The following is an 18,139-nucleotide window of genomic DNA, read 5'->3' as shown; positions in this document are numbered from 1 at the left end:
TTTTATCTTTTAACGCCCCGATCTTCAGCCATTTGTAATACATGTTTAACTATTAGTCACAGGAAATAAGTGACCATGGTGCTGAACAGTTTGGATAAGATGATTCAACTCCAGAAAAACACGGCTAACATCAGGAATATCTGTGTTTTGGCTCATGTTGACCATGGTAAGAATCCTTTCTAAATGGCTTATTTTCAGTAATTAAGGGGGTGTGTCTCCACACGTGTCAGTGGAGTGATGATGTGGGCAGTTGAGAGTGATGCTTGCTAAGTGGCAAGTCTTATTTCCCTTTAAACTTTGCTGTGGGAGGAACACAGCTAACTAGTGATTGTTATTCTTCTATGTAGTATATTTTGTTGTCTTTTAAACGAGAAGTTGAGTTTTTTAGTATTTGTCAAGTATTTTGAAATGGCTTTGTAATATAATACGTCTGTAGCCTTGACATAATGTCCTCAGAACCTGTGTTATGTGATTCTGTTTAACTCGTCCGATGTTTATTGAACATCTGCTAAGTTCGAAGTATTTTGCTAGCTATGTCAGAAGGTAAGGATTTATGCACAGGGCACCCGCCCAGCTATATAGAGAGGTGATTTGGGGGTTGAGGCAGCACAACATGAGGCAGGCAAAAAGTAGACTCTAAGGGTTGAGAGAGCTGGAGGGTCGGGAAGCTAGTAATGGGTTAAGAAAAGGGCTTTATAACAGTGTTAGAGATGACCCCCCCGGACGGGTGATTCAAGATGGCAGATGGGGGCACACATTTCAAGTGGGAATAATGTCAGCAAGGGGAGAATGAAATGTTTGTGACCAAAGCACGGGACATGAGAGGGGGACAGGGATGCATGGCGCTTAGCTTCTCACAGACATTGCTTTCATACCACAGCAGTGCCTCCTGCTAAGCCCGCGCTTGGTTTCAGACTCCTTCTTAGTTCACGTAGCCACAGCAAAGTGATAGGATTGGGAGTGTGAAATAAAACCTATATACCATCCTGAAGGTGAGGGAGTAAGAGAGAAAAGTGAAGAGGTAGGCTGGGCTGTATCTTAAAGAACCCTTCATGCCAGCTAGGCACAAGGATATGGATTAAGTGCTCCAGCTCTGGAGTTAGACAATCTGAGTTCAAAACTCCATTTCAAGTTACTTTGCCTTTTTGAGCTTCAGTATACAGCCTCTGTGTACTGGAATAAAAACCAAACCTACCTTATAGCATTGTGAGGATTAAATGATGATAAGGAGAAGCCCTTGGCAGGTACGTGCTTTATCATGAAGATGATCATTGGCATTTATTATTAGGTAATAGGGAGCCATTGGGAGAACAGAATAAAGCAGGGATGTTGTAATCAAATAGTACTTTAGTAAGAATGGTCCAGTGAGAGTGTTTTGGATGGATTGAAGGGCAGAAAAGAGGTTAGGTGGCTATTGCCATTGGTAAAATAGTTGAAGTGAAGTAGTTACGGGAACTAAAGGGGGAGGTGATGGATCACTTTGTAGGTGAAGGCAACTGAGAATGAGTTTTGTATACAAATCTGGTGGCTAACCCTACCCCATGAGTTTCTATAATTATGCTGCTCACGTTTTGAGGACATGATGTTTGACAAAAGTATTTTTTTTGCTTTGTGAATTAAATCATGCAGCAAGGCAGTGGCATGTTGTGTGTACAGCAAATTACTTTAAAATTTACCATTTAAAAGTATGTTAAGATAATACTATCCTAGAAAACCTGTGATTCATTTATTCATTCAACAGATAATTCATTGAATGTTTCTTATATGCCAAGCCTTGTTCTGGTCCTAGAGATACAGTTGTGAATAAAGCAAAGTCCCTGCTTTCTTGACACTTGCATTTGGGGGGATATATGCTCTCCGTACTTAGAATGTTCTACTCCATTGGAAGCAGGAAAGTGACGCTCTAGGGTTATATGCTAATACATAATATTTACATGACAAGCACGTAATACAGTATTAAAGGTCCAAATGGGTACTTAAGTATCATAAGAATTTCTTTTATTATTAGAGTAGATTCCTGGGTTTATGTTTGGATACTAGGTAGCATTGGTCACTGCAGTGTAGCTGATGCCCTCCATTGGCTTGCAAACAGTAGGAGATATGGGTAAATTTCATGAATTTCTTTGCCAAATGGGTGTTTTCTTCAGACAGTTTAACTGGCCAAAGCCAGCTGAGGCCATACATGAGGAAATATGGCAAAAGATAATGTTCCATTGTTTTTTGGTGATGTTTTACCCAGTATATCATCCAGAGGAAAAAATGATTGCTGTGCTATCCTTTTGTCACGCTGAGCTATCAAGAGTTTAAGTTTAGGGCTTCCGTGGCGGCACAGTGGTTGAGAGTCCGCCTGACGATACAGTCGACACGGGTTCGTGCCCCAGTACGGGAAGATCCCACATGCCTTGGAGCGGCTGGGCTCGTGCGCGTCCGGAGCCTGTGCTCTGCAGCGGGAGAGGCCACAAAAATGAGAGGCCCATGTACCGCCCAAAAAAAAAAAAAAAAAGTTTAAGTTTATAGGCCTGGACACAGTTATGGATATCTGATGACTGATGTAATAATCACAATAAACTTGATCAAATTCTTTGTCGGACAGATTTGAGTACTGTAAAAGTTGTTTGTCAGACGTTTTATATTTTGATTGGCACAGTGGTTTTTCTTATCACTTAAGAGTCTGTGCACTTTGCTCTGTGTAAATTATGCCTGAATTAAAAACATTTTTTCTGTCCTTAAAAATAAATGTTGCTTGACGGATTTTAAAGTGAGGTTGATCCGCAGGGTTGGCAATACAGATTACAGCACTGTGGAGTGCTGGAATCTGTGTCCTTCCAGATGACGTTTTGTTCAAAGTTCTAATTAAAATGCCTGTTGTATCTTGCTTCACTTAGTATAGGTAAATAGGAAATATTTGCTAAACCAGTTCTATGGTTAGATGTTAAATTTGTCGATACAATCTACCTACTTCACCCTTTAAAAAAAAGAAATCGATTTAAATTAATATTGTTACTTTAACAGGAAAAACTACTCTGGCTGACTGTCTTATATCTAGCAATGGCATTATCTCCAGCCGCCTGGCAGGCAAGGTATGTTATATTTGATATATACTTGCATTTCAGTTAGTATTAGCAAATCTACAATGTGATGAGTCCTTCGTTGTGTTCTTAAAGATCGAAAAAGTATGAAGCATAGTTCATGCATCTAAGAAGCTGCCAGTCCATTTAGCAAGATAAAAGAGATCGTTGAGAAAAAGTTATTTCTATATTGCTTTATGTTACTTTATATGAATATTTTATAAGTGCAAGAATGAGTTTTTGCAACCAGTCATTTGATAACCTCGCATGATTGTGGAAAATTTCACAGGTGGAAGAGATGCTTCACGGTGGGAAATAATGTGGATAAAATGCATGAAGGCTAATTTGTGGGTTGTGCTTCATTTGAGTGGAACGTTTGCCTATACTGAGAGAGAAAATGGTGCAGGTAGAAAAAATGTATCAGATCACAAAGACGTTGAAGGCTAACCTAAATACCAAAGGAAGGCTTCTGAAGCTTGAGGGTCATGACGAAGGAAGATCATGTTTTAGGAAATGAAATGATAGAGACCTTTGTTTTTAACTGTGAACTGAAAGAAATGGGAATAATTTATTTGCAGTAGAAAGATAGAGATGTTCCTCCCTTCAGTGAATTTACAATATAGTCAGTAGGATTTATCAGGTGACTGGTAATATAGAGAAGAGGAGGTAGAGAAACAAAATTGAATTCAAAAAGTAGACCTAAGAGACTGAAGGAAGACTTGGGCATTTGAGGCACGTTGGGTGGGGAACTGGCCGAAGATACTGTCTATAGAAGGCTAAAAAAACTGGGTTGAATGAAATAATAAAGTGCTTTTATTTTTCCCAGTTGAGAAGTGAGAAAAAGTACAATAACTCTAAAGTGAGTAGATGAAAGGAAATAATAAACCATAAATTAATGAATTAGAAAAGATCAATGAAGCCACAGTTTGTTCTTCAAAAAGATTAATACAGCTAACAAATATGATACAGTGATGGTGGACACGTCATAGTACATTTAAAGATTGAATCCTAACGTAAGCTATAGACGTTAATTAATAATAGTGTATTGATATTGGTTCATTAATTGTAACATGTACCACACTACGCACTAATATAAAATGTAAGTAATGGGGGAACTGTGTGTGTAGGAGGAGAGGGGATGCTTGGGAACCTCTTTACTTTCCAGTCAGTTTTTCTATAAACTTAAAATTGCTCTAAAAAGATAAAGCCTATTAAAAAAAATACTAGCAATGTAAACAATTTGTGATTGTCTTGCATTACAACTGATAAAAAGTTAGAAATTGATCAGGAGAAAGGAAAGGTGGGAGAAATAAGTGGTACTAGGAAAGAAAAATGTTTCAGAGATTAAGAAGGTAATAATGGGACATAACGAACAACTTCATGGCAATAAGCCTAAAAGTTTAAGTATTTAAAACAAAAATCCAAATCAGTCCATTTTAATATTACATTTTAATTCATTGGGAAATACGGATGCATATGTTGCATTTTTACAGTTAAGGTACATGGACAGCAGAGAGGATGAACAGGTCCGAGGGATCACTATGAAATCCAGTGCCATTTCACTACATTATGCAAAAGGTAAATCGATCTGTGTTTTAAAGAACAATGGTTTTGTATCTTTTGTGTCTTTCTTTCTCTTCCTGAATTAGTTTCAGGCCTCAGGTTTTTTGCTTTACATTCCACAAATTTCATTCTGGCCTTTCCAGATGATCTGTTGTCAGATCAGAGTCAGGCTGTCCACATTTGAGTACAGACGGGGACCTCTGACTGGCTTGAGGGCAGAAGAACTGGCAGCTCACACTTGCCCCCATCCACTCAGGTGATTGTATAGATTTCTTCAGAGGGAAGGTCTGGAGTCTTAGGACCTTGCTGGTTCAGCCTTACTGTCCCATTTCCTTGCTAGGTCCTCCTTCTGTCCTATGGCCTGCCTATTAGATCTAGAGTCTTATTTACTTGACTGTGTACGCATTGCCATAATCACTATAGTTTTTATCCCCAGATCAGGATGCCATTTTTTTTGTTGTTGTCTTTTGTTATTTTGTTTTTTGCGTTATGCGGGCCTCTCACTGTTGTGGCCTCTCCCGTTGTGGAGCACAGGCTCCGGACGTGCAGGCTCAGCAGCCATGGCTTACGGGCCCAGCCGCTCCACAGCATGTGGGATCTTCCTGGACCGGGGCACAAACCCATGTCCTCTGCATCGGCAGGCGGACTCTCAACCACTGCGCCACCAGGGAAGCCCCAGGATGCCATTTTGACAGTAACACTTCGAGGGATTTATCTGACAGAAACAGTCATACAAGCACATGAGATATATGTTCATTGACATTCACTCAAAAGTTTGTAATAGGGAAAATAATACCAACAACCTTACATAGTTAAGGAAAATAGTTAAGTAAACTGATACATCCATGCTGTGAAATGCTATTCAGCTGTTCAAACAACTGTTTGACCTATATGTAATCATATAGAATAGGTAAAGTAGGAGACAAAAAGCAAGTTGCAGAGTAAATACTTATAAGATATGAATGTGTTTTAGTAATAAGAATATATTATGTATATAGATAAAGATGTCTGGAAGGACACATACCAGAACCTTAACTGTAGTTATTAGTGGCTGGATTATGTGAAACTTACACGTTTCAAAATATTTATTTTGCACTGTTTGGAAATTTTACACAAAATGTGAATTTTTATAACTAGAAGAAAATAATAAAGCTATATTTCATTTTCCTAATGGACTGACCTGTGATTTATCCTTCATATGTCTGGCACTGACACCAAGGGTTGTACTATGTGGGACATGACTGTTCTCTTTGAGGTCAGTCTTACAGTGTTTTTGAACTAAACCAGTTTTGAAGCTTTTAGGTACATGAATTCCCAGTGTTTAGTATTTAAACTGATGCCTTATTTTTTAAAATCTACCTCTCACCTTTTAGACATTGTCATTCTGTGATCCAGTGAATGGGTCAGTGGTCAGTTTATTTCTTTTCTCTCCGTATTTTTATAGAGTTCAAGACATTTGTAGCCTTCCTTTCTCCACACTCATTAGTCTGTTTTCATTTGAAGATTACTTTAGTGTCAATTTTAGTTGCTCTCTGGACTTTGTCTCCAGTTCCTTCACCCCTTTTTAAACCATTTTATTAAGGTTTACTTTATGTATCATGACCTTCAGTCACTGCAGTTCCCTTTTGTCTTTGTGGTACAGTGTTGCAGGAAAATGGCTATAGGTCCCAGGGAATTGAATGGTCTAATCTTTATTTTGTTGAACTGTATGACCTTGGGTAACTTGCTCTCAGACTGTCCTAGATATACTTTCTTGATTGCACAGAGCAGAGGCTTAAGCTAGCTTGGGATGGGGTGGGATGGCTTATTGACAGAATATGTGTGAAATGATACTGGAAACAATATTCGTGAAAATCCAAAAGCAGGAGCATTATTGGAGTGACATCTCAAAGAAAGTGAAGGCAGCTGTTGATTCTGGATCCAGGATGGCTCTAGAGACCATCAGTAAAAGTTAACGGATCTTCCCTCTGGAGCTCCACCGGCATCCTTGGGTTGAGTTCTCTGTTTTTATCTGTTTTTACCCTGTAAGTCTTTTCTCTTTTTATAGCTTTTGCCTACCCTTAGTGCCTCCATCTTCATGAACTCCCTTTTCCCTGACCCCTCCTCTCCGCTCCTGTTTTTTCCCTTAGTTCGGTTGCTTGCTGCTGCTTTCTCCTACGTTTACGAGCATACATCTCAAGAGCAGGATGTTGCTCAGCTTGTCTTTTGATGCCAGGCTATGGCAGAGGTTGCATCTATGGACAGCCAGTCTGTGGTTGGATGGTCATCTCCTGGTCTGATCAGTGGTGATTGGAGTGGAGCCATAAAGTATTCAACATGTTTCTTTGTGACCGTGATGGCCTAGAAGGGGCTGTGCGTTAGGCAGTCACCACACTTGACAGTTAGAGCCTTGCTTTCCACATCTGCAAAATGGGGATGGAAGTTGGGGTTGTTGACTGAGACATGTTCTCAAAACATCCGAGAGATGAGGTACATTCTCCTCCTTATCTCAGCGTTGACTCTCTGGAATGGGGCGTTTCCTGCTGTGAAGGTGGGACAGCCTGAAGGGGGTCTCCCTTCTGGAGGAGGGAAACGTGATGGTTGAAGAAACTCCACAGGTGATTTTTGTGTTTACCACTTCTTCCCCTCCTTCCCATGCCCCTTCCAAATGCCCTGTTAGTTGAGGATCTCTGTACTAAATGTTAATGAAGTGCTTTCTTGTTTTGACTCTTAATTTAACCAGCTTTCAAAAAATTTTTTCAAATCCTCACATGGATTGAAAGATAAGGTATTTTTCTAGTTTAAGGTAAGCAAATAAGCTTACCCAAACTATGCATATTACAGATAGAGTGTTGAAAACCATCAAGGTGATATTCTTATTTTAGCATTTTCCAGGGCCCCAGTTCTTCCTTGAGAAAATGGAGCCTCTCTCATCTTTCCATTTGTGACTAAAATTTGGTACGAATGTTGGGACCATATTGTTAAATCTTGTTATTTTCCTATTTCTTAGCCACCTCTCTTTGTGCCCTTCCCACAAGGATACTATACATTTATCTGGTCATTTCAAGAGTTAGGAAATAATCCCAATCCCAATATACATACTATAAAAAATCCTAAGAGGATGTAATACCTTTGAATCCTTTAGCCTAGGATGCAACTATAGATGAGAGAAATGTATTCAGATGGATTAAATACTTAGAAATTCCTGAACTATTGTTGTCAGAAGGCCTATTGTTGTCATTTCTACCTACTCTTTATACCTGTGAGCAAATATTGCTCTTGCAGAACTTCTGAAATGAATTTTTCATTCTAACTCGTCTTTTTAAAAATTTTAAATAAATTTACAAGTTTATATGTATTATAGAAAATTCAGTATGTTGTAGAATATACATGAAAACACAAGACTGAAATAAAAATTACTTCTAGTTTACTACCAGTTCTTTTATACTTGCAGTTTTTACATTTAATCCTACCATAATTGTTCACGTGTGTGTGTATACATGCAAGCTGTGAGGTAGATGTCTAACTTAAATTTCCCCCCAAAGAGTTAACTACTTATTCCAACACCAGTCTAATTTGATTATTAAGTACTATATTATTAGTTCTTGACGCGGTGCTGGTGTCAACAGCTCTGCATGAATGAGGCGGTCTGGGTGGGACTGTTATGAGCTGGAGAGCAGACTCTGCCCACCCATGAAACACCCCCCACTACCTGGCTGGGGGCTAGTGCTAGTCAGCTGCAGCTGACTGATGCCCTGTATTTTTCTGTTTTGTTTTTTTTTATCAAGAAAAGTTGGCATCAAGATTTTTGGTAAAATCCTCCAATTTTTAAAATACTGGCAACTTACTAAAAATTTGTAAAGCACTATGTAGAACAAATTGCAGTGGGCTTTAACTTACAGGCTTTCAGTTCGTACTTCAGGCATATGTGCTACTAGCTAACAGCCTGGTTCAGTGGGATACTCAGTATTTACCCAGGTGGCAGCCACACTGTAGCTTGGATGTACTCCAAACGTGGAGACCAAGGATATGGCGGGGCTTTCTGCAAAGAGATCCATATGCAGGTTCACCTCTTTGTAAACACCTCCATAGGGGTTTGTGGTTGTGGGCAAGTGGAGAGTTTACACACATGTTGGTTTCAACTCTGTGGCTCTCTGGTCTTAATCTCTTAAGACTAGGGCGTGGGGAAACTGATTCATGCCATCCAGATTCACACAAGGCCAACATGTATCAGTCACTTCCCTTCCCTTCCAGATATGTGAACGTTAACCCGAGGTTCTGATTTCTGTCTTCTTCCTTTGGGACCAGGGCTGGGAGGGAAGGGTTCCATTGTCCCTTGTTTGACTGAAGATCAGATTATTTCCTCTTAACATAATGAATGCTTTACTTTGTGAAGCATTCAGTTGGTGCCAGATCTAAGAAAATGGGTGCACGATAGTTGGATTCTGAGCCAGATGCTTCATATGCGTGATTTTGTTCAATCCTCACAGCAATCCTGTGAGATGGATGTTATCCTCATCTTACATGTGTGCAAAATGGAGTTCACAGGGGTTAAGAAACTCCCCTGAAGACAGAGTAGTTAGCATGTGGTAGTAGTCCTGGGAGCCAAGTAATTACGTTTGCAGACTCCTCGTTTGCACCAGGAGTCTTTGGAAATCAGTCAGTCCTGGCCACGGCTGATTCCCCCTGAAGTGTAAATGTGTCCTGTCCACCAGGGATTGCTGCGACTACTTACAGACATCTTGTGGCCACCATTACCCGCATCCCTGTTGTCTTTGGTCAGCACCCAAGATGGAAGTCCTGTGATCTGGCCTCTCAGCAATCTCTTCCCCATGTTTCTCTGTGCTTCTGATACCTCCTCTGCCCTCAACCTCTCACTGTTCCCTTCCTTCTCAAAACTTTCTCTGAAAACATCCCAAGGTAAAGAAATAACCCCTGCATCCGCAACATCTTTTGTTGCTGTTCCCCTCTCCTCCTGCTGGCTGTTTTCTGAGGACACTGCTTTTCTTGTCCTTCTTTCAAGTGAGTGCTTCTCATTCTTTCATGCTCCATCTGTCTCTGGGTTAGGACATGGGATTGCTGTTCCCCTTGTTCACTAGTTCTGGTTCAAAGCTTAATTCTTCCACCCTTGCTTTAAAACTCCATCTCCTTTGAGACTCTTACTGTCCATCCAGTTATTTTCGACCCTTTCTTACCACTGTCACCTCCCGGTTACAGTCCCCAGTCCCCGTTCACTAATGACTTTGCACCTGGCTCATTGTTTTCCTTTTTGCCCAAATCCACCAAGGTAGCTTTTACCGTTTCTGAAAATGACCTCTCCAACGGCATGGCTTCATCAATAGTGACGTGTAGATCTCCACTTCACCCTCCCTCTGGCGTGGCTACTTGCTGGATTTTAGCATCTTCCACAACTATTCATCTTTGACATTTGAAATTCAAATACTCCCTTCTCCACCATCTTTACTCTTCCCAGCTCTCTTGCCTGTGTAGCGAGGTAGCCGTTCTTTGACTTCAGAAAGCCCTTCAGTCTCTTGAGCCTCATCACTGTCCGTCATTTACTTCCTGCCTCACACAACCCAGATTTGTCTTTTTGCTGACAGTCTTGCCAATGTCCTCAGTTTGCTTGCTTCACCTTCTGTCCTCCCAGTAAAACTGTAACCCTTGATAGAGCTAACTCTCTACACTTTTTTCTCCTTATACTTGGGCTGGGTTCTCGGCTGGTCCTTGGGCTGGGTTCTCGGCTGGTCCTTGGGCTGCTGGCAGACTTCCACTATGTTGTCTGTCGGGCCTTGCTCATTCTCTCCAACAGCTCTCCTGAACCTTCTAGTCTCTTCCAGTCTACCTCTCGGTCCCTCTCCCACAATCTCAGCAGGCATTTTTACGTTCTGTTTTACAGAAAGTGGGAGAATTCTTTGTTTGCCACTGCCCCTCAAAATGTAACATTATTAGTACCTTTGCTTGCCTCCTGTCACTGTGAAAGACTTGTGCTCTGTACTTATCTCCTTTGTCCTGGTGCCTAGCTGTCAGCTTTTAAGCATGCTTAAGTCTCTCATCTCGTGTGTGTGTGTGTGTGTGTGTGTGTGTGTGTGTGTGTGTGTGTGTGTGTGTGTGTGTCTGTCTCTCTCTGTGTCACTCTAAGTGTTAGTCAAAGGTGCGCTGCTGTTACCGTATTGCTCTGACAATAGGCCCCATGCCTTATGGCAATGGCCCATATTAGCCATGTGAAATTGAATGAAAGGTAGTTGGTCCTTGATCTCTGACTTTCTCTCCAGGGTGATGTGAACATAGAGAAGTTCCGAGTAGGTTGCAGCGGTTTATATTGGTTCCAGGAAGTGAACATCAGTCTTTTTTCACTCCGGGGTTTCTTATTCTGGTTCTTAGCCAAATGAACAAACAAGTGTTGTTTCCTCAGCTGCAAAGTGTAGAGGCATCTGTGACCTTCATAGGAAGTGACTAAGTGGTAGATAGACCCGGTTGTGTTTCTGTCTTGCAACTGCTTTTGTGACCTTGGGTAGATCTCTTCCCTTTTGGGGGCTTTAGCATGTTTATGATATGAAGGGTTGGGCTGCAAAAATGCTGAATGATTTCAGGAATCTCATACCTTTGGTTTTCTGTGATGGGAGTGGATAGAACTCTGAGCCTTTGTAGCACTGCTCATTTTCTCTGGTTTATTTGGTTGGGACCCTGGTGCTTATCCTGCAGGGTAGCTGTGAGACCTGACAGTAAAAGACTCAATTAAGGAGGCACACGGGGGCCATTGTTCCAGGGCACTGGTTCTTTGACTTTGTTTAGAGATGTCCACAGTCCTCTCTGGTTGGAGTCTTCCCTGGTGGGTGCATCAGAGCCAGAATTCCTTACAAAGCCATTTGCATGAAAAGAGGAAGCAGGGGAAGGAGTGGTACTGAAGAAGGCAGTCTTGCTGATTGATGGCAGTCTTTCCCACTGAGCCCATTGCATTTTGGAATCCTTACCCTATTGTTCAGAAATTCTCTACTAGTGGAATCTTGGCATGTGAGATTAAATATATGCCATCTTGAGGATAGTGGGGAAAAGTATGAGTTCGGAGGTGGCTGGGTTTGAACGTTCACTCTACCATTTTTTGACCTTAGGCAATTTACCTTAGAGTTGGATTCTAGCTGGATATTCCTCAGAAAGATATTTTACTTTTCCGTGCCCTAGTTTCCTGCTCTGTAAACTTGGCCTAATGGTAGTAACTACTGCAAGGGTTGTTGTAAGTAAACATTAGATAATGTCCATAAAACGTTTAGAACTGTGCCAGATAGTGCCCAGATAGGCACTTCACAAATGTGAGCTCTGGCTTCGGTTACTGCAGTGTTGTTGTTTTATCGTTATCAGTGTCACACAGGGCACTAATCAGATCATCAAGTTGTTAACCTCACACTTGGGGAATTCCTTTAAATGGCCCCATAAGTTATACCATTCAGCCCTGTAGTAGTTCTGGAGCACACAAAAGTTGAAAAACACTGAGTTAAGAGGAGGAGCAGAAGTAAAGTATAGGTATATTCAGGTGTTTGATCATTTAAGTAATTATTATGCCATTAAAAGAGAATTGTATCAAATTTAGCAGTGAATGGGGAATGAGTGTAGAATTCTAATGAACGACCGGTTTTCTGGCTAGTTTACTTAATTATGTTTTATTGATAATATGATGTCTCTGTAACCTAGGGTGGCCAGTAGTTCTGGTTTGCCTGAGACTGACTTAGGACTTAGTGGGACGTGGGACTGACGTTGGCGTTTGATGGGATGTGAGACCTTCAGAGCTAAAACAGGACACATAGGCATGAGTCATGCTCTGAGCTTACAACTTTGTTGTGAGGATTAAAGAATACAGTATATCAAATGTGAAAGCACATAGCGCACTGCTTGGCACACAGTAGCTGCTCTTTAAATTTGTGACTTCGAATCGACTGTAAGTCTTGCTGCGCATATTCACGCACTGCTCTTTGAGAAGTTGTAGGGAAGTTGTTGGCCACCTGCTTTGTGTCTTTTCCATTAATTTCTTGTAGTCTCAGTTTCCTCATCTGCACGGTGAGTAGAGGAATGTTTATGTTGTATGGATATTTTAAGGGCGGAATCATGTGCGATTAGCACAGGTGTTTAGCACAGTGCCTGGCTCACAGTAGCTCTGGATAAGTGGTTATTAGATTATTAGAGTAATAAAATCCTTTACCCTTTTATACCAGTGCTATTTGGAATGGATAGTTCCACTGTTGGGAGTTCGTAAAATGGAATGGTGGCTGTTGCTTGAGCTACCATTTTGGCTTTTGTCTTCTTTAGCTTTATTCAGTCATCTCTTAGAAGCTCTCTTACTCTGGGTTGCCTGAGGAAGAGTACTGTGTACCTGCACAACTGAAAATGTGTGTCTTCCAATTTCATTTCAGGTGAGGAGGAGTACCTGATTAACCTGATAGACTCTCCAGGACATGTGGATTTCTCCTCAGAAGTATCGACGGCTGTTCGCATTTGTGACGGGTGCATCATTGTAGTGGATGCTGTGGAAGGGGTCTGTCCACAGGTAGTGGATTGTAACATGGAAATATTTAACTGGTTAAAGAAGGTGGGAGGAGAGAAGAGGAACTGACTGCCGATGACTCTGTGCCGCTTGAGACCTTTCACTGACCATCAGAAAGCTGGTTTTCCATTTCACTTTTGGTAGTGTTCTGGTCTGTGATGGAGTTAAATCCCCCAAGTTTTGAAGGGATAGTAGAGAGAATGACTTTAAGGTGCCTTGATGTGTCTGTCATGTCCTCTTGGAGAGGGACTCAGCAAAAATGGGAGAGGTGTTTAGGAGGGTCTGGAGGTTTCACTCCAGTGGAAAAGTTTCTGAACTGTGAGAGGTAATTGATAGCAAGGTACTGAGTCTCTTCTGTTGGTTTGTCAGTCTGCCCCCCTCCCCCCCTACACATGCTGTCTCTCTGCCTTCCTCCTCCCCCCTCTTACTCTTCCAGATCCTTAACCGAGACTTTCTTCTCTTTCCCACCAAAGTTCAAAAAGTTCACCCCTAAGGCCAGAGTGAACATGTAACTCCGGTCGACGTGAAACTCAGAGTGGCTTTCTAAATTCAGTTTTTAAAATAATTTTTCTTTGAAACCTTATGTGTTATCTTTAAAAATGTTGTCACCTTTGTGTCCTAGTTCTTAAATGCCCTTATTTGTTTTAATGTTTTTTAAAAAGAATAAGGAACGGTTTAAATTGCAGGCATACCTCTGAGATATTGCAGGTTTGGTTCTGAGCCAGTGCAGTAAAATGAATATCGCAGTAAAGCGAGTCACATGAATTTTTTTTGGTTTCCCAGTGCATATAAAAGTTATGTTTACAGTATACTGAAGTCTCTTAAGTATGCAATAGCATTATGTCTAAAAAACAAATGTATGTACCTTAATTAAAAAAATACTCTATTGCTAAAAAATGCTAACCATTTCTGAGCCTTCACTGAGTTGTAATGGTAACATCAAAGTTCACTGATCACAGATCACCACAACAAATACATGAATAATGAAAAATGTAAAATATTGTGAGAATTCCCAAAATGTGACATAGTGACATGAAGTGAGCAAACGCTGTTGGAGAAATGGTGCTAATAAACTTGCTTGATGCAGGGTTGACACAAACCTTCAGTTTGTAAAAAATGCAACATCTGTGAAGCACAATAAAGCAAAAGCACAATGAAATGAGGTTTTCTTGTAGAAATGGAGACAATTTGATAATTCCAAGAAGATATGCTGTAATTATTCTGTAACTTCCCATCTGATTGCCTGTAAGGGCCCAGGTCCCCCAGTTGGAGAAGCACAGCCTTAGTCTTTGTAGTGTCTTAGATGTCCTGACAAGACGAGTGAAATGAACAGACCTGACACTAGCAGAATAGTGGTTAATGCTGAGAGGTTGTTTATGCTCAGGAAGGTGTACACAGGGGACTTCTGGGGGAATGTTCTGTTGCTCGACCTGTGTGTTGGCAACATGAGTGTTTGTTTTCTGATTATTTACTGAATAAAATTCGGTAAATTGTGTGTGTTGTGTGTGTGTGTGTGTGTGTGTGTGTGTGTGTGTGTATATAATTCCACAAAACTGTTCACTGTCTTTTACATAATTTTATTTATCCTTCTTAAATAAATTGACGGTTCCATAAAGGCAAGGACAGTTTCTTGTCTGTAGTTCTATGCTTCTGTGTTATATACTTTGTGAATGTCTGGTGAACACCTGTGTCTGACTGGCATGGTCTGAGTTGTGATCAAGGAGTATGGAAATGAGCTGCTTATTAATCAGAATTTTCTAATGTGCTTTACTTATTTCAAGTCACGAGCTTTACATTTTCCTTTCTTTTTTAATCAGACACAGGCAGTTCTGCGACAAGCCTGGCTCGAAAACATCCGTCCAGTTTTAGTGATTAATAAGATAGATCGCTTGATAGTGGAACTGAAATTCACCCCACAGGAGGCCTATTCTCACCTCAAGAATATTTTAGAACAGGTATTTTATCCTTTACTTCAGTATTTGAAAAATTGTGGCTCAAAGAAGGGTTGTAAGGAAGTTGCTGAGTTGAGTATGAGGCATTGCTACAGAAAATTCACTTACTTAGATTCACATGTGTCAGAGTCATCATACCGGAAGAGAGGCAATAGAACAAGTGTCATCTTAGGAGCCCCCTCCATCTCCTGAAAGCATCCTTGAATATAAAGCTTAGACAATAGGTTTCAATGTTCTCTTGTTTAAAATCCTGTAGTTTGGTTTCACAATGAAGCAATATTAGGAGACTCTTTGGTTTTTTTTATTACCTGTCTTTAGATGAAATTTTACCAAAGCATTCATTCGTTTATTCAGCAAACATTAACATACCTATATGTTGAATAAATGAGTTCTTGGATGTTCACTTTGTGCTAAGGATTATGTCTATAAAGACAGGTCAGAGTCCCTATTTTCAAAGCTCTCACAGTGTGGTAGGGGAGACAGACAATTAAAAGAGATATTTAGAGAACAATGAGATAACCCCTGGATGTGATTTGAGAGCATAAATGAGGGCTGCTTCACCCAGACTGGGTCAAGAGGAAAGGGAGAGTTAGGAAAAGTCTCACAAAAGAGGTCTTGAGATGGAAGAGAGGTAGCGTTTGCCAGGTAGAGACTTATGGTAAAGTTCTTCAAGAGAGAAGGAATGAGATATACAGAGTTATAAAGGAAAAAAAGCATAGTACAATGTTTCATTAAAAGAACTGCAAATTATTTGTTATAGTTGAAGAATTAGATCCTGTTAAGTAGTGATAAGAGGCGCTAGTAGAAAGGAGTGTAGGGTTTAGATTATGGTGAACCTTGTATGCCATGCATGGAGGTTTGAAATGTCTTCTTCAAGATGGTGGAGTACCATTGATGTGACCAACTTGAGAATATTTATTTGCTAAAGAAAGGAAGTGATAAAGGTAGAGCAGTGAAAAAGAATGGATCAGTGGATCTAGTTCCCTGAAGAGGTAGTCAGGGATGGGTACAGATGAAATACTCCCACCCTGCAGTGGAAGGAGAAGGGCCAGTGGTAATTGTAGATATAGATGGACCTATAGGTTGAATTATTGCGAGCTTGCAGGATTTCTGAATAATAGGTTCCATTTTCTCTTGGAGGTAGGAAATAAGATTACCTACTTGAGAGTGAAAATAGTTGGGCGTTAGAGGTCAGGAAGAGGGCCTGAAGAGAGGGGCGAACAGTTCAAACATCTGCTCTGAGAAATGGTGAGGGAGTTGACTAAGGTTATAAACGAAGATTGTGGGGGTTGGAAACCATGAGTTCTAGTGACACCTGGCCTTGGTCCTGGAAAACAAGTTGAAGATATGACAGATTAGTGTCTGCTTTCAACTCTTGAGCACAAAAATGACCTTTCAAAAGCCTTCCAATTTAGCTTTGCTGGGTGTGAAAAGCATGGGTTGATAGCATATAAGTTAATGATTGCTATAAACGTCATCGCCATCCATGTGTGCTTAATATGAGCTCAAACTGTGACTTACGATTCTAGGCTTAGCAAGGCTTAGACAGTGTGTCTCCTGTCGTGGGCGTGCAAAGCATCTGAATGACATTCTGCCATTTTACCATCTCTCCTAGATTAATGCACTCACAGGAGCTCTTTTTACTTCTAAAGTGCTAGAAGAAAGAGCAGAGAGAGAGACTGAATCCCAAGTGAATCCAAATTCTGAGCAAGGAGAGCAAGTGTATGACTGGAGCACTGGCTTGGAGGACACGGATGATTCTCACCTTTACTTCTCTCCAGACCAGGGAAATGTGGTATTTACAAGTGCAATAGATGGGTGGGGCTTTGGGTAAGTGTTTCAATGTAATTAAATCTCTTTGTGGATTTTATATGCAATTGTTTTTTTTGTTTTGTTTTGTTTTTCTGGCGGTACGTGGGCCTCTCACTGTTGTGGCCTCTCCTGTTGTGGAGCACAGGCTCCGGACGCGCAGGCTCAGCGGCCATGGCTCACGGGCCCAGCCGCTCCGCGGCACATGGGATCTTCCCGGACGGGGGCACGAACCCGTGTCCCCTGTATCGGCAGGCGGACTCTCAACCACTGCGCCACCAGGGAAGCCCCTATCCAATTGATTTTTTAATTAAACTTTTTATTTTGAGATATTGTAGATTCACATACAGTCATAGGAAAGAATACAGAGAGTTCTCTTGTTCCTTTACCTTGTGTCCCTCCAAAGGTAACATTTTGCAGAACTGTAGTGTAATATCACAGCCAGGATATTAACATTGATGTAATCCATCACCATGAAGAGCCTTCATGTTCCGCTAATATAGCCACACCCACTTCCTTCCGAGTTCCAACCCCTCCTTAATGACTAACTCTTCTCTGTTTCTATAATTTGTCATTTCAAGAATGTTATAGAAATGTAATTGAATAATATGTAACCTTTTGTGGATTTGATTTTCAGAATAATTCTTTAGAGACATATCTAAGTTGTTACGTGCATCACTGGTTGGGTCCTTTTTATTGCTTAGTACTATTCCATGTGTGTTTGTACCACAGTTTGTTTGAGTATTTACCCATTGAAGGACATCTGGGTTTTTTCTAGTTTGGGGCTACTATGAGTAAAGCTGCTGTAAGCATTCATCTGTAGGTTTTCATGTGACCATAAGTTTTCATTTCTCTGGGATGAATGCCTAGAAGGGCATTTGCTGAGTCATAGGGTAGTTGTGTGTTTAGTTTTTAAAGAAACTGTCAAACTGGTGTACCATTTTATATTCCCACCAGCAATGTATGGTGATCCAGTTTCTCCACATCTTCACCCTCATTTGGTATTGTTCCTATTTTTTTTCTTTTGTCTTTTTTAGCCATTCTGATAGGTGTGTACTGATATGTTATTATGGTTTTAATTCGCATTTTCCTAACAGCTTGTGATGTTGAAAATCTTTTCATGAGCTGATTTGCCATCTTATCCTCTTGCGTGAAATGTCTTTTTTTTTTTTTTTTTTTTTTGGTATGAGGGCCTCTCACTGCTGTGGCCCCTCCTGTCGCGGAGCACAGGCTCT

The 18,139-nt window shown here is 40.8% G+C and overlaps 1 protein-coding gene across 1 annotated transcript in view; it reads left to right on the top strand.

The window, feature by feature from the left end:
- Positions 1–18,139, top strand: part of EFL1 (elongation factor like GTPase 1) — a 136,893-nt gene that overhangs the window by 873 nt on the left and 117,881 nt on the right. Inside the window, exons 2-7 of the mRNA XM_079912636.1 lie at positions 57–166; positions 3,013–3,080; positions 4,562–4,646; positions 13,013–13,146; positions 14,961–15,098; positions 16,711–16,925. Of these exons, the coding sequence (XP_079768762.1) occupies positions 76–166; positions 3,013–3,080; positions 4,562–4,646; positions 13,013–13,146; positions 14,961–15,098; positions 16,711–16,925 (731 nt within the window). The 5' untranslated portion in view covers positions 57–75. The remainder of the gene's footprint in view (positions 1–56; positions 167–3,012; positions 3,081–4,561; positions 4,647–13,012; positions 13,147–14,960; positions 15,099–16,710; positions 16,926–18,139) is intronic.

This window comes from Stenella coeruleoalba (genome assembly GCF_951394435.1).
Source record: "Stenella coeruleoalba genome assembly, chromosome: 2".
Classification (NCBI taxonomy): domain Eukaryota; kingdom Metazoa; phylum Chordata; class Mammalia; order Artiodactyla; family Delphinidae; genus Stenella; species Stenella coeruleoalba.
This window is presented reverse-complemented; position numbering and strand designations above follow the sequence as displayed.